Source organism: Oncorhynchus kisutch, linkage group LG6 (assembly GCF_002021735.2).
Source record: "Oncorhynchus kisutch isolate 150728-3 linkage group LG6, Okis_V2, whole genome shotgun sequence".
Taxonomy (NCBI): domain Eukaryota; kingdom Metazoa; phylum Chordata; class Actinopteri; order Salmoniformes; family Salmonidae; genus Oncorhynchus; species Oncorhynchus kisutch.
Window position 1 is genome coordinate 45,285,040 of NC_034179.2, and position 23,016 is coordinate 45,308,055.

The 23,016-nt window shown below is 41.3% G+C and overlaps 1 protein-coding gene across 1 annotated transcript in view; it reads left to right on the forward strand.

Moving 5' to 3' along the window:
• rsf1b.1 (remodeling and spacing factor 1b, tandem duplicate 1) overlaps window positions 1-19,102 on the forward strand; it is a 47,505-nt gene extending 28,403 nt beyond the window's left edge. Inside the window, exons 2-16 of the mRNA XM_020485758.2 lie at window positions 3,549-3,640; window positions 4,040-4,132; window positions 6,095-6,300; window positions 6,497-6,612; window positions 6,811-10,325; window positions 10,522-10,794; window positions 11,099-11,203; window positions 13,820-13,899; window positions 14,226-14,280; window positions 14,455-14,582; window positions 14,711-14,778; window positions 15,795-16,020; window positions 16,290-16,516; window positions 16,934-17,119; window positions 17,309-19,102. Of these exons, the coding sequence (XP_020341347.2) occupies window positions 3,549-3,640; window positions 4,040-4,132; window positions 6,095-6,300; window positions 6,497-6,612; window positions 6,811-10,325; window positions 10,522-10,794; window positions 11,099-11,203; window positions 13,820-13,899; window positions 14,226-14,280; window positions 14,455-14,582; window positions 14,711-14,778; window positions 15,795-16,020; window positions 16,290-16,516; window positions 16,934-17,119; window positions 17,309-17,814 (5,876 nt within the window). The 3' untranslated portion in view covers window positions 17,815-19,102. The remainder of the gene's footprint in view (window positions 1-3,548; window positions 3,641-4,039; window positions 4,133-6,094; window positions 6,301-6,496; window positions 6,613-6,810; window positions 10,326-10,521; window positions 10,795-11,098; window positions 11,204-13,819; window positions 13,900-14,225; window positions 14,281-14,454; window positions 14,583-14,710; window positions 14,779-15,794; window positions 16,021-16,289; window positions 16,517-16,933; window positions 17,120-17,308) is intronic.
• The last annotated feature ends 3,914 nt before the right edge of the window (window positions 19,103-23,016 follow it).

The following is a 23,016-nucleotide window of genomic DNA, read 5'->3' on the forward strand; positions in this document are numbered from 1 at the left end:
CTTGTTGAAGTTCGGTAGCCGAAGCCTACGCCCCTTCGTCGGTGATTGATCAACATTAGGGATTCTTGAAATGTGGGTTGTCATTCAATGACAGACGACTAGTTTTTATTACATTTTTTTCACTCGAAATACTGCACCAAACATCTTTAACTTCTTGCGTCGAGCAATCCCGTATCCGGGAGCGTAATCATAGCCTCAAGCTCATTACAATAACGCAACGTTAACTATTCATGAAAATCGCAACAAGAAATGAAAGAAATATATTCACTCACAAGCTTAGCCTTTTGTTACAACACTGTCATCTCAGATTTTCAAAATATGCTTTTCAACCATAGCTACACAAGCATTTGTGTAAGAGTATTGATAGCTAGCATTGCATTAAGCCTAGCATTCAGCAGGCAACATTTTCACAAAAACAAGAAAAGCATTCAAATAAAATAATTTACCTTTGAAGAACTTCGGATATTTTCAATGAGGAGACTCAGTTAGATAGCAAATGTTCAGTTTTTCCAAAAATATTATTTGTGTAGGAGAAATCGCTCTGTTTTGTTCATCACGTTTGGCTAAGAAAAAACCCCAAATTCAGTCATTACAACGCCAAACTTTTTCCCAAATTAACTCCATAATATCGACAGAAACATGGCAAACGTTGTTTAGAATCAATCCTCAAGGTGTTTTTCACATATCTATTCGATGATAAATCATTCGTGGCAGTTGGGTTTCTCCTCGGAAGCAAATGGAAAAATACATGCAGCTGGAGATTACGCAATAATTTAGACGGAGGACACCAAGCGAGCACCTGGTAAATGTAGTCTCTTATGGTCAATCTTCCAATGATATGCCTACAAATACGTCACAATGCTGCAGACACCTTGGGGAAACGACAAAGTGTAAGCTCATTCCTGGCGCATTCACAGCCATATAAGGAGACATTGGAACACAGCGCCTTCAAAATCTGGGGCATTTCCTGTTTGAAATTTCATCTTGGTTTCGCCTGTAGCATCAGTTCTGTGGCACTCACAGATAATATCTTTGCAGTTTTGGAAACGTCAGTGTTTTCTTTCCAAAGCTGTCAATTATATGCATAGTCAAGCATCTTTTCGTGACAAAATATCTTGTTTAAAACGGGAACGTTTTTTTTAATCCAAAAATGAAAAGAGCGCCCCCTATATCGAAGAAGTTAAGTAAAAATAGCCTTTGATCAAAACATCACCCATAGTATTTTTACATTATTAAAATGCATACTGCACCAAACATCTTCAAGTAAAAATAGCCTTTGAATGATCAAAACGTCACCCATAGTAATTTTATGTTATTAAAATGCTCTGATTTTTTTATTGTACCCTTTCTCTCTAACTATCAGAAAGCCTGAAAGAACAGGCTGAGCTTATGTTAATGAGCTTGCCTTGACTGAAAGCTCTTTGAAATGCCCTTGTGGTCGTTGCCAGGTAACAATGTAAACAATGGGCCACATGTCATTGATGACAAGGTAAACAATGGACCACATGTCATTCTTATCCTAAATAGTATGCCTCAACCCATTTTTTTTTGTGTAAAATGCTCTCATGTTCAGCAGGGTGGATCATAGACTGTTGGATATCAGACAAACCGCAGCAATACACAATTGCATTATTGTGTTTTGTAACTAATTACAGAATACAGTTAGTTCACTGATACACTTCAATAATTAGTAAAGTCTCAGTCACCTTAGACGCTTTGATATGAATGTACTCAAAAACAGCATACAATAAGTGTACTGGACAATTTATTGGTGCTGCTGCATTAGCATTTTACAAATGGCCATATGTTCAGAATTGTGTGTATTGATCAGACCTTTTATTATTTGATCATTTACAATTGGCCAGCATAGCCAAAATATTGATCAACATGAACACTCATGAGAAATATACTTTTTTTTCTTACAACCATAAGCCTAATATAGGCACCTGGCTGCCATGCAGTGTGCAGGACCTATTGATTCTTACAATTTTTAACACTCATCTCCCATCTGAAATCTTGAAAGAAAAATGACAAAGCAACAAAATGTGATTATCATATTACGTAAAAGTGAATTACTTAGTCCTTAGGAAATGCAACCAATTACAGAGATTGATCAAGCGAGGAAGGGGAACCATGTACCTTGCTTCAATTAAGTATGCTTCAGTCAGCCACTTTGCTTCAGTCACCTCCAAGGTTGAAGCGGGATACTAATCCAGCTATGGCGTCCTTGTCAGGGTTCTCACACTGGGCAGACGAGTCCTGAGATGGACAGCCCGCACAGCTTCCCCACATACGACGATGGATCAAGGGTGACCTCATTGAAGAGGAGATCCAGGAGCCTGTCCACGTAGCCTGTCATGTTTTTGAAAAGAGAAATGTTTGTTAAATGGGTAGTACATTTAACTTCCTTTTATTTAATGTTCTGAGTTACTGTTGTAGTGGTCTACTCATTCGATAATGTATTTTTGAAGTACTCAATTTGAAATATGCAATATTTGGTTGTGCACTTTTTTTTAAAACTTCTCAATGTTTGTATTTGGAAATGTTGGTATGCTCAATTGATGCAGATTTGAAATGAATAACTATGTTGGGTCTTTCTGCACAGGCTTCACAGCATATCCCCCCCTTTGCCTTTGGGAAAGCTGATTTTGTACCACGGCATTCCTGTTGCGGTGGTTGCCTGAGAAGCTGTGCAGACAGATGTTGAATTCTCTAAAATGCCTATCATTACTGCTTGATGATAGTGGAAAGACAAAAGGTGATAGAAAGTGAAATGACTGTTGGCTTGCTAGCTAAGTCACACCACAGATGAAAGGTTACCGGGGCGGCAGGGTAGCCTAGTGGTTAGAGCGTTGGACTAGTAACCGGAAGGTTGCAAGTCAGTTAACCCCCAAGCTGACAAGGTACAAATCTGTCGTTCTGCCCCTGAACAGGCCGTCATTGAAAATAAGAATTTGTTCTTAACTGACTTGCCTAGTTAAATAAAGTTAAAAAATACCAGTATCTTTGGTCTTACACTAGTAGCTATCTTACGGTCTGTAAACAAAACCAAAGCAAGGTATATATGTGATGACGTTTTTTAGGCGGTACATATTTAAATTAGTAAAGATAAGATGCTACCAAAGCCGGAAGTAAATCCTTGATAATGCCTGCCTCCTATATCTAAGTTTTGGACACTGGGGGAGGGGACCGGTAACTTTATGATCAAACTTTATCTTTTATTTTTAAAAGCTGCAGTCACTTTTCATACTTGGGCACCTTACTTTGAACTGGATTCATCCAAATATTGTCAACCTAGAAGAAAATAACATGATTTTGATTGTTTGGGAACAAAACACTCATGCGCAACCAGACGATTGATTGGAGACCGCTTGAGTCAATTAAAAAAAAAAATCTAGGATTTTCTACCTGCAGCAAACCTAGTGGATAATGCTGGATATACCGGTCACACAAAACAAAAACACTAAAAACAACTGGCCTTACCTATACAATATCTGAATGTGATGTGTTGTTGAGAAATTGTGCCATTATCCCACCTCTCCCCTCAGTTCCAAAGCTCTTGGTGGACCTTCATGTGAAGTTGCTGAGGAAGATTGGCAAGTCGGTGTCCGCAGACAGATGGGAGAAGTACATTGTGAAGGTAAATAGAGCTCAACAAGGCTGGTCATTTTTCTGCACACTCCGATACAGTTAGGCTTAACTTTATAGATGATTAAGCTGTACCCCTGCACACTGACTCAGTACCAGTACCCCCTGTATATAGCCTCGTATTATTATTTTATTGTTACTTTTTATTCTTTTTTACTTTAGTTTATTTGGTAAATATTTTTTAAACTCTTCTTGAACTGCACTGTTGGTTAAGGCTTGTAAGCTCTGCACTTGTTGTATTCGGTGCATGTGACAAAGTTTGATTTGATTCAACTATCAATATTTAATTTGAATAACAATACAGGCAGCAGCATAACTCTGGGCATTCTGAAAGATGGTTCTGTATATTTTAGAGGTTAACCAATGGCTGATGGAATGTGTTTCCTTACAGGTGTGCCATGAGTTCAACAGTACCTGGGCATGGGAACTTGAAAATAAAGGATACAAAGACATGTCTGTGGAGTGTAAGACTGGAATCCTCAAAGTAAGTGGCCAGTCTTTGTAATTAGTAGGCCTAACCTCTAGGGATGCACTGTTTATTTTCTATCAAAATCTCAATATTGACATGTCCGTTATATTGCAAGAGTTTGCCATATACAGTGCATTCGGAAAGTATTCAGATCCCTTGACCTTTTCCACATTTTGTTACATTACAGCCTTATTCTAAAATTGTTTTAATTTTTAGCTACACAAAATACCCCATAATGTCAAAGCGAAAACAGGTTTCTAGAATGTTTTTTCAAATGTATATTTTTTTTATTAAAAACATACATTATTTTCATAAGTATTCAGACCCTTTTCTACGAGACTCGAAATTGAGCTCGGGTACATCCTTTTTACTTGATCATCCTTGACATGTTTCTACAACTTGATTGGAGTCCACCTGTGGTAAATTCAATTGACTGGACATGATTTGGAAAGGCACACACCTGTCTGTATAAGGTCCCACAGTTTACAGTGGATGTCAGAGAAAAAAACAAGCTATGAGGTCGAAGGAATTGTCTGTAGAGCTCCGAGAAAGGAATGTGTCGAAGCAAAGATCTGGGAAGGGTACCAAAAATGTCTGCAGCATTGAAGGTCCCCAAGAACACAGTAGCCTCCATCATTCTTAAATGGAAGAATTTTGGGAACACCAATACTCTTCCTATAGCTGGCCAAACTGGGTAATCGGGAGAGAAGGGCCTTGATCAGGGAGGTGACCGAGAACCCGATGATCACTCTGACAGAGCTCCAGAGTTCCTCTGTGGAGATGGTTGTCCTTCTGGAAGGAAGGTTCTTCCATCTCTGCAGCACTCCACCAATCAGGACTTTATGGTGGAGTGGCCAGATGGAAGCATAAAAAAGGGCATCTGAAGGACTCTCAGACCATGAGAAACTAGATTCTCTGGTCTGATGAAACCAAGATTAAGCTCTTTGGCCTGATTACCAAGCATCTGGAGGAAACCCAGCACCATCCCTATGTTTGAAGCGTGGTGGCAGCATCATGCTGTGGGGATGTTTTTCAGTGGCAGGGACTGGGAGACTAGTCAGGATTGTAGAAAGATGAATGGAGCAAAGCACAGAGATCCTTGATGAAAACCTGCTCTGCTCAGGACCTCGGACTGGGGTGAAGGTTCACCTTCCAACAAGACAACGACCCTAAGCACACAGCCAAGATATAGCAGTAGTGGCTTCTTGACAAGTCTGAATGTCTTTGAGTGACCCAGCCAGAGCCCAGACTTCAACCCGATTAAACATTAAACAGGAGAGACCTGAAAATAGCTGTGCTGCAACACTCCCCATCCAACCTGACAGAGCTTGAGAGGATCTGCAGAGAAGAATGTGAGAAACTCCCCAAATACAGGTATGTCAAGCTTGTAGTGTCATGCCCAAAACGACTCAAGGCTGTATTCGCTACCAAAAGTTCTTCAGGCCTTTTACTCAGTACTTTGTTGAATACTTATGTAAATGTTGTATTTCTGTTTTTGTATTTATTTTTGCTAAATAAAAATAAATGTTTTTGCTTTGTCATTGTGGGGTATTGTGTGTAGATTGAGGTGAAAAAAAAAACAATTAACATAACAGGCTGTAACGTAACAAAATGTGGAAAAGGTCAAAGGCTTGAATACATTCCGAATGCACTGTAGCTACAATTAGGCTAGTTCTGCATGCAAACATTTCAACATATATTTCCAAACAAGATGCAGGTGGTAAAAAGCACCCCTCTATTCACCTAAATAAATCTACATATTTTATGTGTGATACAAAAGTTTTCTCTGAAAATAGTGGTTACCAGTGGTGTTGGTGGCGGCACAGATCTTGTTCAGTTCACTCAAGTGTGTTGTGTTGCTAGTCATATCGCAATATTCCATTTAAAAAAAAATTCCATATCTTGCAGCCCTACTAACATCGGATTTTTGTTTTTGCCAAAGGAAACCTTTCTCATACTTTTTATTTCTCTGTCCAGCACTTATGTGAGTGCCAGTTTGATGACAATGTCAAGTTCAAGACTGCAATTAATGAGGAGGATCCTGATAAGATGCGGCTCCATCCCATTGGCAAGGACAAGGATGGCCTAATGTACTGGTTCCAACTTGACCAGGATAACAATGTGAGGGTCTATGTGGAGGAGCAGGACGACCTGGACGGGTCCTCCTGGAAGTGCATTGTCAGGTACTATGGAACTTTTGGGGGGGGGCCTTAGGGGATGAAAGAGGCATACTGTTGTACTGCAGAGCCTAAATGTCAAGTCTTATATTCCATGTGGATTATAGATTACTTGGTTCATATGTAATTTTACCACAAGACTTCTGAGAATGTCTGTCTGCTAAACTGGAAAGATTGAATTGAATTATCCATCTCTATGTAGAGACAGAAACAGCTTGGCTGAGATCCTGGCACAGCTGAAGACTCAAATCGACCCAGCACTGTTGACAAAGAAAGAAGGAGAGGAGGAAGATGAGAACAAGAAGACTGGGGGAGAAGGTAAAGTTATATGGACAAGGCTTGTTATGTCAATAATGTCATATGCCATCTGTTTTTTGCTGTTTACTCAGACATATTTATGATATGGCATGAGTGCAGTCATTTGCCTTGAATCTATTTTATCCATGTATTTCCCTGACAGATGCAGTTATAAATGTTGTACTTGTATTTTCTATTTATAATACCTTCGTCCATTAGGGGAAATTAAAAAGACAGAGGATACCTCCGGGGATGAAGAGGACAAACTCTCCAAGGATACAGCTTCTTTAGTGTCCCCAAAAACAGAGAATACAGAAAGAAAATCCCCAAAAGAGGAATCAAAGCTGGACGATTCAGATGCCAAATCCCCATCGAATGGCCTCAAAGACAACCAAGTCGAGTCAGAGTCAACAAGACAATCTGAGAAGCCAATGGTGGATGACAAGGCCACCATTAACACCCAGGCCATCAAAGAAGAGCTGATGGAGGTGTCAGAATCCAAGGAGAGCACAGCCACAAGTGCTACAGAGCCTCTTGCGGAGAAACATTGTGTGACGCCACAGACAGAACAGACTGAGGAAGCCAAGAGGAAGACTGCAGAGGAACTCCAAAGGGTGATGAAGAATGACCAGCAGGCCAAAATCCCCTTGAAAAAGAGAGAGATGAAACTTAGTGAAGATTTTGATAATAGTAGTGGCGGTGGCAGTAGAATCATTGTGCGTAACCCATCTGTTGCTCCTGTCAAAGATGCTCCTAAAGTTGAGGAGACAAGTAAAGAGGTCTCTGTTGCCCTGGTGGGGACGATGGAGACTAAAAGTGATCAAGTGAATGGTGATGCTCAGCCTGTCACAGAAAAAAGTGTCAATAAGGGAATGAGAGAATCTCCTAAAGAGATGGGAATACAGAGAGAATCTGCTGATAGCAAAGAACAGCAAACAAAAGCTGTTGCTAGGGAAGAATGTGAAGCAGCAGAAGCTAGTGAAAAAGAGAAAACAAATCTGTCCCTGGACATGGACAAAAAGGAAAGGGAGATGGCAAGCAATGCTGAGGAGCCCATGGAGGTGGCCATGGCCGATGAAACGAACCTACAGAAAATTGTTCCAGCCCCAAAGGCAGAGAAGGAAAGCAATGAAGCACTGAAAAAATCATCCCTAAAAGAGGCTAAATGTTCATCCCCTCTGACAAAGCCATTGACTTCATCTAAGGATGCAACAAGCACACCGGAAAAGTCTTCTGATCTTAAAGAAGAACAAAAAGTCAAGGTATCCAAGTGGGATGTGAAAGTGCGTCGTACAGAACACAAGACATCCACATCAATAGAAACAGATAAAACCCCTTTATCTAGTAAGTCACAGAAACCAGATGAAACTAAAGGAACAGATTCATACATTGCATTTCAAGAGGTAAATTTGGCTGCCTTTAAGGAAACAGTTGTCCCTAAAGACAGTTGTCCCCTTTCTGTAGTGAAAGAGATGGAAAAAACATCCATCATAAAAGCCACAGAAAAGTTGTTGAACCCTAAAATCCCAGAAACAGTCATCACTAAACAAACCGAGAGACCTGATCCCATTACAGATAAACCAGAAAGCTCAAAACGCCCTGAGTCGCCAGCAGTCATAAAAAATACAGAGAATCCATCTAACAAAGAGAGCGCAGAGAAATGTGATGGTTCTAATGATATCAAAACATCTTCTGTCATTAAAAAGACAGAGATTTCAGAAAAGAGTAAAGATGCCAAGAACCTGGCCAGCTCTAAAGAGACCAATACGTCCTCATTACTTAAAAAGGCAGACAAACCAGTTCCCAATAAAGAAGCAGAGAAACTGGAGAGCACTAAAGAGACTAATAAATCGTTGGTCATTAAAATGACAGTGAAACCAGAGGCATCTAAACATACAGAGAAATGTGATACCCCTAAAGACATTATGTCAGCTCTCACCAAGGAGAAACCTGCTGTCAGTGCTGTAAGCACAAATACAAATGTTGCCCCTGAGGTGAAGAAAAAAAACGTCCTGGAGAAAAACTCTAAGAAAACAGCCATCTGTAAAGATGAGACGAGAGCTGTTGCAGCAGTGACTGAGACACAATCTGGCCCTAAAGACGTGGAGATGGCAGACATCTTTGAGAAATCAAACCAATCCCAACTGGAAGGACCCAAAAAGGTAGAGAAATTGGGTATCCCTAAAGACACGTTGAAATCGACAATGCCTAAATACGCAGAGAAATCTGCTAAACTGGCTACGCCTAAAGACGCAGAGAAATTGGCTACGCCTAAAGACGCAGAGAAATTGGCTACGCCTAAAGACGCAGAGAAATTGGCTACGCCTAAAGACGCAGAGAAATTGGCTACGCCTAAAGACGCAGAGAAATTGGCTACGCCTAAAGACGCGGAGAAATTGGCTACGCCTAAAGACGCAGAGAAATTGGCTACGCCTAAAGACGCGGAGAAATTGGCTACGCCTAAAGACGCGGAGATATTGGCTACGCCTAAAGGCGCAGAGATATTGGCTACCCCTAAAGGCGCAGAGATATTGGCTACCCCTAAAGACGCTGAGAAATTGGCTACCCCTAAAGACGCGGAGAAATTGGCTACGCCTAAAGAAGCAGAGAAATTGGCTACGCCTAAAGACGCGGAGAAATTGCCTAAATCGGCTATGTCTGAAAATGCTGGGAAATCTGCTACCACTACAGACCCTGAGAATTCAGCTAAATCAGCTACACCTATCCCTGAAGACACAGAGATATTGGCTACTCCTGAAGAAGCGGAGAAATCGGTTAACACTAAAGACACTGAGAAATCGGCTACCCTTAAAAACACAGAGACTGCTTCTAAAAAGATTGAAGATTTCACAATCTGTGAAGGACAGAAACCAGATGCCTCTAAAGAAACTGAGAAACTGGCAGACATAATGCCAGCTGCAGCAAAAGGAGAGAAACATGTCGCCTTTGAGGATTCTAAGCAATTACCTTCTCTCAAAGAGTCTGTCCCAGTGGGGAGGAAACAGGAAGAGCCTATGGAAATAAGTTCGGAAAAGTCAACAGATGACAATGTAATTATTAGGGGACATGCCGATAAAGGCTGGACAAAGAACTCTGTTAAAAGTGGAGAGAATTCTGAGAGCGAGCCTATCAAAGACTCAAACCGCATGGACTGTAATGCACCATCAGAAAAACAGGCTACCAGCAAGAAGGCATCATCTCTCACTGATGCTGAAGGTGAGACCGACAAAAGCCAGGTCAAAGTAATCAAGGAAGATGCCACAACCCAGGGATGCCCTAAAGAGGATGAGAAGGAAGATGATCAGGCTAAGAAAAACGACCAAAAGGAGGATGATGGTGCTGAGAAAGATAACTCAACTGCAGCAGAGAAACTGGGTGAGGCAAAAGCAAGTATAGGTTCTGAGAATAAAGAGGATGAAAAAAAGGATGCAGGAACAACATCAGAGATTCAAGAGGAGGGGATTCGCCTGAAAATACGTGGAATTACTCATCGAAGGAGAGCTGAGCTCCAGAGAACGGAGAGGGACTCGGGGTCCGATACTGGTGAGACTGGGAGATCCCTGCGGAGGTCACCCAGGATTTGCAGGCCAACCGCTAAGGGGGTGGAGTTCCAGGACAGGAGGCTGGAGAAAAAAGAGACCACGCCCCCTGAGGAGGAAGAGGACGAGGAGGAGGAAACTGTTCAGAGGAAACCAAGAGAAAAGGTTGATCAAGATGGACAGTCCAAATCTAAGGTAAGTTCTTTCAGTAACTGCAGATATTTCTACATTAATATTACAGGTGGATTGTGAATGCATGTTTTTGGATCAACAGTATCTTTTAAATCAGGGATCCACAGTGTCAGGTCAGCCTTCAGTAACTTATGCGTATGCTGTGCTACATTAGCCTCATGAAATCCAAAAATGAGGTGAGCTCTTCTTTTGTTTTCAGGGGCGACGGAGGAGAAAGACCCGGTGGTCCAACACTCGAACACGACGGCGCAAAAAGAATGGTTCTGGTGATGACAATGAAAGCGAATCAAGCGAAGAGGAGAGTGAGGAGGATGACAGTGATGAGAGCTTTAAGGTGGAGAAGGGCAAGAGGAGGTGGAGGAACCGGAACAGAGAAAGGCACAGCGACGACTCTGACACATCCTCGGATGATGACCTCCCTCCTAACGAAGACCCCTGCAAACACTGCGGCCTCCCCAACCATCCCGAGCTGGTGGGTCCTCATTGAAAAGCATTTAATTGAAATGGAATTGACCCCAACCCTGGTGGGCTGTAATCACGGTTATACTAGGCTGTATCACGGTCTCATAGGGCGGCGCACAATTGGCCCAAGCGCCGCCGGTGTAGGCCATCATTGTAAATAAGAATTTGTTCTGAACTGATTTGCCTAGTTAAATAAAGGTTGAATAATTATATATTTTTTTAAATATACTATATTCATAATATTTATCTCCACTGACAGATAAGACTACCATATAATGTGTTCCAGCTAATCCCCCTCCGTGTTTCCTCCACAGATCTTGCTATGTGACTCGTGTGACAGTGGCTACCACACGGCCTGCCTCAGACCCCCTCTCATGATCATCCCAGATGGGGAGTGGTTCTGTTCACCCTGCCAACATGTAAGTAACATCCAGATGCTAAACAATCGGTACTCACACTACAGTTTGGATGCTAGCCACATCACTATGTTTTTAACTAATGGCTTAATTATGCACTCCCCTACATATTTATTTGGACAGTGAAGCTAATACTTTTAATTTGCCTCTACTCCAGCCTTTTGGATTTGAGATCAAATTTTTATGAGGCGACAGTACAGAATGTCACCTTTTATTTGAGGGTATTTTCATACATGCAGTCAGGTCCATACTGGCACCCTTGATAAATATGAGCAAGAAAATACTGTATAAAATAAATAATACAAATACTGCGCTACAGTATATTGTATGCTCCCAAAAATTGGGAGAGATTATAAATGTATTTTTTACCAAGTAATAAATTTAAAAAACCTCAGATGGCACCCCTGTTTTCAATACTCTAGCACTCCCCTTGCGAAGATAACGACACAGCCTTTTTCTGAGATTGTCATGTCATTTTTATTGTAAATAAGAATCAAATATATTTCTGAACATTTCTACATTAATGTGGATGCTACCATGATTACGGATAATCATGAATGAATCGTGAATAATGATGAATGAGAAAGTTACAGATGCACAAAGATCATGGCCCCAAAACATGCTAACCTCTCACCATTACCAATGGTGAATAATGATGAGTGACAAAGTTAGAGGCATAAATATCATACCCCTAAAAAATGCTCATGTTATTGGTAATGGTGAGAGGTTAGCATGTTTTGGGGCCCTGATCTTTGTGCATCTAACTTTCTCACTCATCATTATTCACGATTCATTCGTGATTATCCGTAATCATGGTATGTGTTCAGAAACATATTCTATTCTTATTTACAATAAAAGTGACTTGTAAATGACAAAACAAGCTGAAATTGCATCCAACAAGTATGTAGAGTCACTTGATGTCAACATTGCGTGTTAGGAATATGGGACCAAATACTCAAATTTTGAATAAATGTTATACACTATCAGTGAATTTGTCCAAATACTTAGGACATCTTCAAATTGGGGGATTAGATCAATAAAGTGCTTTAATTTCTAAATGGTAAAACAGATAGTGCCTAAAGAAAGTATTCACACCCCTTGACCTTTTCCAAATGTTCTTCTGTTATGCTTTAGTCAAATAATAAGTTACATGGACTCACACTGTGTGCAATAATAGTGTTTAAAATGATTTGTTTATGACTAGCTCATCTCTGTACCCCACACATACAATTATCTGTAAGGTACCTCAGTTAAGCAGTGACTTTCAAACACAGATTCAGCAACAAACACCAGGGACGGTTTACAATGCCTTGCAAAGAAGGACACCTAATGGTAGATGGTCAAAATAAAATAGAAAGCACACATTGAATATCCCTTTGAGCATGGTGAAGTTATGAATTACACTTTGGATGGCGTATCAATACACCAGGTCACTACAAAGATACAGGTGTCCTTCCTAACTCAGTTGCCGGAGAGGAAGGAAACCGCTCAGGGATTACTCCACAATTTTATCATGAGGCCAAAGGTGACTTTTTAAAACAGTTGCAGAGTTCAATGGCTGTGATAGGATAACTGAGGATGGATCAACAACATTGCAGTTACTCCACAATACTTGCATAATTGAGAGTGAAAAGAAGGACACCTGAACAGAATATAAAATATTTCAAAGAACGTGTCCTGTTAGTAACAAGACAGACACTAAAGTAATACTACTAAAAATGTGACCAAGCAATTATCTTTTTGTCCTGGATACAAAATGTTTTTGTCCTGGATACAACACACTGCTGAGTACCATATTTTCAAGCATAGTGGTGGCTGCATCATGGGTATGGGAGGACAGGGGACTTTTCCAGGATAAAAATGAAATGGAGATAAGCACAGGCAAAATCCTATGGGAAACCCTGGTTCAGGCTGCTTTCCACCAGACACTGGAAGACAAATTCACCTTTCAGTAGGACAATAATCTAAAACACAAGGCCAAATCTACACTAGAGTTGTTTACCAAGAAGAATATTTAGGTTCCGGACTGGCTGAGTTACAGTTTTGACTTAAATCTACTTGAAAATATATACCAGACCTGAAAATCGTTGTCTAGCAATGATCAACAACCTTGAAGAATTTTGAAAAGAATTATGGGCAAATGTTGCACAATCCAGGAGTGAAAACGTCTTTGACTTAACCAGAAAGACTCACTGCTGTAATCGCTGTCAAAAGGTGCTTCTACAAACAGTTGGATGTGAATACTTATGTAAAATAGATTTCTGTGTTTGATTTTCAATAAATGTGCAAAAAAAAATCTCAACATGTTTTCACTCTGTCATTATTGGGGTATTGTGTGTGTGTAGATGGGTGAGGGGAAAAATAATATTTTAATCCCTTTTTCAATTCAGGCTACAACACAACAAAATGTGGAATAAGTCGAGGGGTATGAATACTTTCTGTATGTATGAAAATAAACTCAAATTAAAGGTGGCATTCTGTACTGTCGCTTCTAAAACCCAAAATGCTGGAGTATAGAGCCAAATTAAAAGGTTTAGATTCACTGTCCAAATAAATATGTAGGGGAGTGTATGTGTGGTGTTCTGTCATTCTTACCCATCTCCTGGTGACCCCCTGCAGAAGCTACTCTGTGACAAGCTTGAGGAGCAGCTTGCTAATCTCGATGCTGCCCTGAAAAAGAGGGATCGCGCTGAGCGAAGGTGAGAACCTCTGAACCATGACCCTTGGTGTAAAACAGCAAATGACAACAGGAAGATAAATACATTTAGTTGGGTGGTTCTTATTAAATAATATGAGGCTCAGTCCACAACGCATGCAATTCTACACTGAATTGCATTGGTTCGACAATAGAATAGGTACAATCACCCTGATCTGTGTATCGATCTCAAACATTTAATGGAGCTTACATTGCTTGACATTTCTTGTTGTACAATGGCAGTGGGCCTCTGATAATGGGAAAACTGTTTTGTTTGTTTATTCTATCATAAGTTGTTTTAAATAAAATTATTGTATTTTTTCCCTCCAGAAAAGAACGTTTGGTCTATGTTGGAATAAGTGTCGAAAACATCATCACTCCCTCTGTAAGTAGCATTTGGTTGTTATGGTTATATACCATCTTGAAAGTCCATTGCAAAACATCCAGAATTCAGTGTGTGTTGGACGTCCTTGTAAAATGGTCTGTCACACTGTTCACTGCCCTGCCTAGACTGATTGCTTCCTATAGTGTACTGACACGTTGCCTATTCTCATTTCAGTTGGAGGTAGAGGAAGAAAAAGAGGAAGAAAAGGAGGAAGAAGTGAAGAAGGAGAAGAAAGAGAAGAAAGAGAAAAGCAAGAGCTGGGGTCGAAGGTCGACAAGGGCAAAGAAAAGCATAAGTTACAGGTATGAAGTCTGTACTAAACTCAGGGTTATTAGAAAAGTCTGGTGTGTGTGTGTGTGTGTGGTTGGTCTTTATTGTTTCAGTATGGTGGCTGTTAAACCCCTGAATAATTTCGACATCTTGTTTGCAGGTTTGATGAATTTGATGAGGCTATCGAGGAGGCAATTGAAGAAGACATCAGAGAGGCTGATGGTGGAGGTACAGTTGGACATTATGGAATCTGGCAACAAAGTCACAGAATTATGAATTTAATTCAATGTCTATTAGTTTTGTTCTGAAATGACTTCTGGCTGTAGCATTTCACCTGTGCGCCCCCTGGTAATTGTGCATTGTTCAAGCTTTAAGAAGGGTTATGAAGAGTCAAGTGGCTGCGAGGCTGCGTGAGGCTGCGTTTCATTTTAGATCTGTCAAGGAGCGTGAACGAGGGCAAAGGAGGGAACATCTACCCTGAATGAAACACAGCCTGAGAGCCTTTTTAACTCATGTCGCCTGCAAACAATCTTTCATTCTTTAGTCTTGGGGGGGGGGGTGCTAAGCTGACATTTGGAATTGTTTTAAGATTGTCATACTATGTATAATTTAGCTATTTGAATTAAGGATCCCTTTAGGAATAGAAACATACACTACTGTTCAAAAGTGTGGGGTCACTTGTTTTTGAAAAAAAGCTTTTTTTTGTCATTAAAAATAAAACAATTATCTGAGATACAGTCTAGACATTGATAATGTTGTAAATAACTATTGTAGCTGGAAACGGCTGATTTGTAATGGAATATCTACATAGGCGTACAGAGGCCCATTATCAGCAACCATTACTCTAGATGGAATAGCTTTTTATTTTAACACATTTAACCCCTTTTATGGGGGGGGGGGGGGGGTAGGCACTTCCATTCTTTAAAAAAAACTGTACCGGATACGTTGACGTGCTGCGTGACACGTGTGGGAGTCGAAGAGCAAAACAAAGAACACCATAGTGTTCATGAGTCTCTCCTTTCCATAGAATAGTTTCGGGATGTCTCATGGTCTGACAAACACCTCTCTAGCTCTGCTACCTTTCACCCAGATGTGGAAGTACGATCTCTAGCTTAAACTGACAGATTTTGATGGGAATTCTTTTGTTATGTAACTTTGATTGATGCACCGGTTTGTCAATTGACTAGGAGGTTAATGTATGCCTGTTGGATTGTCTAAATGTTGACGTATGCTGCCCTCTACAGGAGCTGGTCGGGGCAAGGACATGGCCAACATCACAGGCCATAGCAGAGGGAAGGACATGTCCACCATCCTGGCAGCAGGCGAGGTTGGTGAGGGCAAGGAGAATGGACGCCCGCCACGGCCCAACGCCGGCCAGCGCAGGAAGAAGCGCCGGCGTCTCAACGACCTGGACAGCGACAGCACTGTGGAGGAGGAGGAGAGCGAGGATGAGTTCCGTCTCAGTGACAGGTAGGGTCATCAGGTGGGTGGGAGGTAAGGGTGCATAAGTCAGGACAAGGACGACAGGGTTGTGTTCATAAGGCACCAAATGGAAGACGACAGACTGAAACACGGAGTGACTACGTTGACTTTTAAAAAATGTTTTCTGTTGGGTGCCATAATGAACACAACCCAAGGTACCACTTTATTGACAGCTATTACAGCCAGAAAGGTGTGACACAAAGAGGTGTTGAAATAATTGATAATTTTCTCCTCTCCCCCTGCACACTTATGCGTAGTACGGAGGAAGAGGAGTTTGTGGCTTCAGACAAGAGCGACGCAGAGAGTGAAGCGGCAGTCGACTCTAACGACGACAGTGACTTCGGCAGCACGCGACGCAGAACTGCCAGGACAAGGAGGCCGGCCAAATGTCAAAGGAGCACTCGGCCGCGAAGGCGCCGCAGAGCGAGAGGGTACTCAGACGATGAAGAGGAGGAGACGAGTGATGAAGATGAGGACGAAATGAGTACGTTGGTGTCATCAATTCCTCTTTGTTGTTTGAAGGGACATCGCTCTCCAGAATTAGACTTTGTTAGATGTTTTCAGATCTCAAGTGGTCTTTTCCTGAGACAAGTTCCAGTCCATCTGTTTTGTGGATTCTGTTTTATGCCACAACCCAAAATAATTTGAAAAGGTCCTTTGTGGCGCTTATGTTTTACACTAATTTGTGGTTTAGGCCTTCGTTACAGTGGTTAGACAGCTGTTTGGGTGGGACATGATGGATCATCTTGATATTATAAAAATCTTATGGTCTGAAAACATATGACATTAAGTATTGATTTTGTAATTGTCCTTTTAAAGACCAATAGGTATGTGTTGGCGGCCCTGTGACGTGGCTCTCTGTGTTGACTGGATCTCTCTCTTTGCTGACCTTTTTAACTAGTCTCAGAGGGTTCCAGCGAGTTCAGCGACAGCGACCTGGACTGTAGCCAACGCCGATCCCGCCGTAGTCATACAAAGAGGCAGGTCAACTACTGCGAGTCGTCCGGCGACTCCGATGGCTCAAAGGCCGGCACCAACCGGGACAAAGTCAAACCGCGGAGGCGCCTCACCAGCTCCGACAGCGAAGGTCAGCCAGACTATTTTTTCTAGACACGCAGTCTTTGCCTCACTGCCACTGCTATTAGCGTATGTTTTCTGTAGTGTGTCTGTAAGTCATATGAATTAGATTCTTAAGCAAGTCCTCACTGGCCATTACTTTAACTGATATTAACAATATGGTTTTACCTAACCACCGTTTCATGCCTTGCTCTTTCAGCAAGCTCCTCCAGAGGCTCGGACGACGGCAAGAGGGAGAGGACTAGGTTGAAGAGGAGGGCTGACTCGTCTGAGGAAGAGTCCCAGCAGCGCCGCAGACGCCTCTCGCTGAAACGGAGGCGAGCCTCCGAGGAGGACGATGACGATTCCGATGAATCATCGGAGGGAGAGCGTCCGGTCCGCAAGCGTGTGAACCGCATCGACTCGGACGACTCTGACAAGGAGGAGGAGAAGGAAGAAACAAAGGAAGAGGAGGAAGGGGGGGTGCTGGGGAAGGGAGCCAGCCCATTGGACTACAACCTGGTGGAACTGCACCCCCCTACCAACGGACAGAGTCCCATCAAGGCCCTGGAGGGCCTGGCTCACATTGGGCCCCAAAAACCTGGAGCCACAGCCGTCACCATAGCGCCCAACGGACTGGAGTTGGCGCCACAGGACGATGATGAAGATGACCTGCTGGGGGTCACAGACCTAGTGGACTTTGTCTGCAATAGTGATGTGTTGTAAAACAAAGTTGTATGTTTGTTCATTTCTGTAGTATTGTATTTTTTTATATATTTTTTTCTCCACTGAAGTCGTCCACCGTTTATTCCTGTCCTCTCCTCTTGTGTTTTTTTTGTTTGTTGTTTTTTTCAATTCATCCTCCTTGTCCCCTCCTCAGTGTGGCCCCATCCATCCATATGAACTGGATGCCTTACGGGGAGAAGTTAATTCTCTTCACTCTTCGCACCTCTCGCAGTTGGATTGTACAGTCATTGAGAGCACTAACTCTAAAGGTTGTTTTGTGGTACGTGAATTAGCCTTGTCTTATCCTCTGTACTCCGTCACCGATGGACATGCGGGTCAGATACTTGACTACAAATGAACCTACCTGTTTCTCCAGCCAACTTCCAGGGTTTCCTACTCAGGGGTATGTCCACTACCCCACATGACCCCACCATACAAAGAATCCATCTCTCAACTTCATGGTTTTGTTCATTAGGCCCCAAACGGAAGAAAGCAGACAAACTGGGAGGGACTAACTAGACTTGTCCAATAAACACTCATTTTTGTTTTCTGTTGTGTGACTTAATGAACACGACCCATGAAAACCTGTTCTCTTGAGAAGCTCCTCAGTGTTCCGGCCTGGGAAAGAGGATGTCTTATTGTAGGATATAATTAATTGTTTGTAGGAAGTAGATGTGTTTTAGCTCAGGTGGGCCTAAGCTTCAGCAGACAAAGGAATGGAGGGGTGCTCAACAGCGACAAAAGTCACGAGAATGGCTGACCAAATTTTTTTTTAAATTGGTAAGCCATTCTCGTAGATTTGTATTGTTTAATCTGTATACCTCTTTTAAGATTTCTAAATTTGTATATGAGAATAGAAGATGGCAGAGGTAAGGGGTCAAACTGCTTCCATTTACAACTTAAATTTACGTTTGTTTTGTGGATCAGCTGCTGGAAACCAATCATTGTTTTTATCCCCCACTCTTTTCCCCAAACATTTAATATCAATGTCTTTCACTTTTTTTGATATTTGAATTCTACATTTTAATCCTCAAACTATTTATTTGTTTTGGTGTGTTAAATTCTATTAGTCAGTTGTTTGACTAAACCCTTAAACAGGTTTCCCACCCACCTTAAGACCATATACAACTTGCATTGGATGAAAAGCATGAGTGCAACAGAGTTTCCCTTGAGAAAACCGGACACAGAACCATCATGCTAGAAACAGCTTTTTTTAATGGACAGATTGGGTGACCAGAACCCACAACCATTCCCATACTTTCTTGTAATTACAATCTCCAAAAGAGTATTTGTCACAGATTTGTTAAATTGTTTTTACCCAAAGTATTGTACTGTTCTACTGTCACGTAGAGTTTAAGTTGGAAGTTTACATACACTAACAGGCTGATTACACCGCTCGTGTCGCGTGTGCTGCAAAATATATTTAGAAACCTGTTTTTCAATTATTGCACCCACACTGCTCGCTCGCGCCAACAGATCGCACTGCAAGTACTGCCCATCTCATTGGTTTATATAAGCAGGTACCCACGTGGGATCTCCTAATTGGTTATACCCACGTAGGTAACTGACTGACAAACGAGGTCAGTGTTGTTAATGCATCTGATTTATGAAAGTTGCCAATCGCAATATAACATAAAGAGAAGGAAAGGCCTGGAAGGAGGAGAGATGACTAGAAATGATTCGGTTGACTGTTTTACATGTGGATTAATTGGAGGAGTAGAGGACCTTGTGCATTTCAGGTCAAATAACTATGTTTATATCCCAGGACAAATTAGCTAGCAACAGCAAGCTAGCTAAATAGGACAAATTAGCTAGCAAATGCAAGCTAGCTAGCTAAATTGACATAAATGTTTAATGCTTTTCGACCCGTCTCCAAATTAATATAATTGGTTCAGAGTTTGTTTTGATATTTTAACCTGCGTGTCGTGATAGCATTTGGTGTGGGTGTACAAAATACATTTATGCACGATGGCGCACGCGCACAGCCGGTTTGGGTCATTAAAACTCATTTTTCAACCACTCCACAAATGTTTTGTTCACAAACTATAGTTTTGGCAAGTCGGTTAGCACATCTACTTTTGTGCATGACGCAAGTCATTTTTCCCACAATTGTTTAGACAGATTATTTCACTTATTCACTGTATCACAATTCCAGTGGGTCAGAAGTTTACATACACTAAGTTGACTGTGCCTTTAAACAGCTTGGAAAATACCAGAAAATGATGACATGGCTTTAGAAGCTTCTGATAGGCTAATTGACGACATTTGAGTCAATTGGAGGCGTACCTGTGGATGTATTTCAAGGCCTGCCTTCAAACTCAGTGCCTCTTTGCTTGATATCATGGGAAAATCAAAAGAAATCAGCCAAGACCTCAGAAAAAAATGTGTAGACCTCCACAAGTCTGGTTCATCCTTGAGAGCAATTTCCAAACGCCTGAAGGTACCACGTTCAACTGTACAAACAATAGTACACAAGTATGAACACCATGGGACCACGCAGCCGTCATACCGCTCAGGAAGGACACACGTTCTGTCTCCTTGAGATGAACGTACTTTGGTGCGAAAAGTGCAAATCAATCCCAGAACAACAGCAAAGGACCCTGTGAAGATGCTGGAGGAAACCAGTACAAAAGTATCTATATCCACAGTAAAACGAGTCCTATATCGACATAACCTGAAAGGCCGCTCAGCAAGGAAGAAGCCACAGGTCCAAAACCGCCATAAAAAAGATCGACTACTGTTTGCTACTGCACATGGGGACAAAGATCATACTTTTTGGAGAAATGTCCTCTGGTCTGATGAAACAAAAATAGAACTGTTTGGCCATAATGACCATCGTTATGTTTGGAGGAAAAAGGGGGATGCTTGCAAGCCGAAGAAAACCATCCCAACCGTGAAGCGTGGGGGTGGCAGCATCATGTTGTGGGTGTTCTTTGCTGCAGGAGGGACTGGTGAACTTCACAAAATAGATGGCATCATGAGGGAGGAAATTTATGTGGATATATTGTAGCAACATCTCAAGACATCAGTCAGAAAGTTAAAGCTTGGTTGCAAATGGGTCTTCCAGATGGACAGTGACCCCAAGCATACTTCCAAAGTTGAGGCAAAATGGCTTAAGGACAACATTGTCAAGGTATTGGAGTGGCCATCACAAAGCTCTGACATTAAGCATATAAAGAAAATTGTGGGCAGAACTGAAAAGGTGTGTGTGTGTTTGAGCAAGGAGGCCTACCAACCTGACTCAGTTACACCAGCTCCGTCAGGAGGAGTGGGCCAACATTCACCTAACTTATTGTGGGAAGCTTGTGGAAGGCTACCTGAAACGTTTGACCCAAGTTAAACCATTTAAAGGCAATGCTACCAAATGCTAATTGAGTGTATGTAAACTTCTGACCCACTGGGAATGTGATGAAAGAAATAAAAGCTGAAACAAATCTTTCTCTCTATTATTCTGACATTTCACATTCTTAAAGGAATTTTTACTAGGATTAAATGTCAGGAATTATGAAACTGAGTTTAAATGTATTTGGCAAAGGGTATGTAAAACTTCCAACTTCAACTGTATATCCTGTTTGTTTGTTTATAATCAAATGTTTTCATGAAGTGGTATTGACTGTTCAATTAATTCATTATTGATACGAAACAATATTAAGGCAGCTCCTCAGTGCATCATGCCAAATTACAGGTGTCATTTAGTCAACATTCAAATCTGTTCACCACCACATTTACAAGACTTTCCTTTTTAAATAAAAGTTTGATTGTATATAATGTGACCAACTAGAGTAGACCAATCCTGGTCTTCTCACATCTAATGTGTGCGCATGCACCTGTTTCTAAAAACCCTAGTTTAGTTTTTGTATACTGTATACATATATAAATATTATTTTAAAGTGTGTGCTGCCAACACTATAAATGGATTAAATGCCCATGTTTTAGACAAATGTTTTAATATGCTAATATTTAAAGGGATTTGTTATGTGTGAAATCACTGAGTATTTACAGAAAACTCTGCCTATTTTCTTTGTCCATCAAATCATGAGACTTTAGTTTAATATAACCATGTCAGCATTTTAACCATTATCTTGCGTTGCATTTTTATAATGTTTGTCTTTCTATATCAAACCCTCCTTCACGTGTATTGTTTTCCTCCTTAGCAAACCATCAAGTGGCATAATGTTTCCTATGTACCTTCTAGTCAATACTGTGTGTAGGTTCAAAACCTGGAAACTAGATGTACTTACTGATTACTACCTGTCGTTGTTCATCAGACTATTTTGAAGTAATTCTTTTTTGTCTTTCTTCCCTGGTCTTTTCGTAACCCTCTGCCACCACCAGTGTGCAGTGTTGATTGTAGAGAACACTACGCTTGTTCTAGTCTCCCCTCTACATCTTACTGAATCAACTAAATAAACCTCTCTCTGATCTCAGAAAGCCTACCCTTTTGTCTGTTCTGAAATATGAGCTCATTTTGGTTTTAAGGTTACATTTTGAGGTCAGTTTTTAAATTACTGACTTTCTGGGCCCATATAGGAGTGCTGTCCATATCTTATTCATTATTATCTACAAGGTAAAACTGATCCTATATTAGCACTACTATTCTGAGACTGAATACAGGCCCTCGCCTCAAATCAAGAGCATTATGAATTAAAGGCATGCTGGATTGATCTTTGTTTGGAAAATGGTCTAGAAAAACCTCAGTAGGAACTAAATTGACGTGTCTGTGTGTAGTTTTTACTGTAATAGGCCTAGATATTTAGAGGCATTTTTTTTTATAATTGAAAAAACAATTTGGCAATTTTTTGCAATTCTGTCTCTTTATAATTGTTTTCCTTGTAGAGGAGTTGTGATATTGGCACAACTGTTTCGTAATGAATTAATCGGAGACCTGGCATGTTTTGTTGGATATCATTTTGTTATGTGCGGACCTATGCGCCGACCGCCCTACGGATTTGCGAGGTTCAATAACCACAGACCTCTAAATTCCTTTGCTCAGCAGTGTTCATTGAGTCCTGCTACTGGACAGGAGAGCATAAACCAACCATTGGAGGCATGGACAATACCTGGGAGGACTGCTGGGTTGTGTTCAGTAGGCACAAAATGGAAGAAAATGTGGTGAATTGGGGAGATACGAACTGAACTTGTCCAATAAGAAACGCTTGTTTTTGTTTTCTGTTGTGCCCCAATAAAGAAGACCCTCGTCAG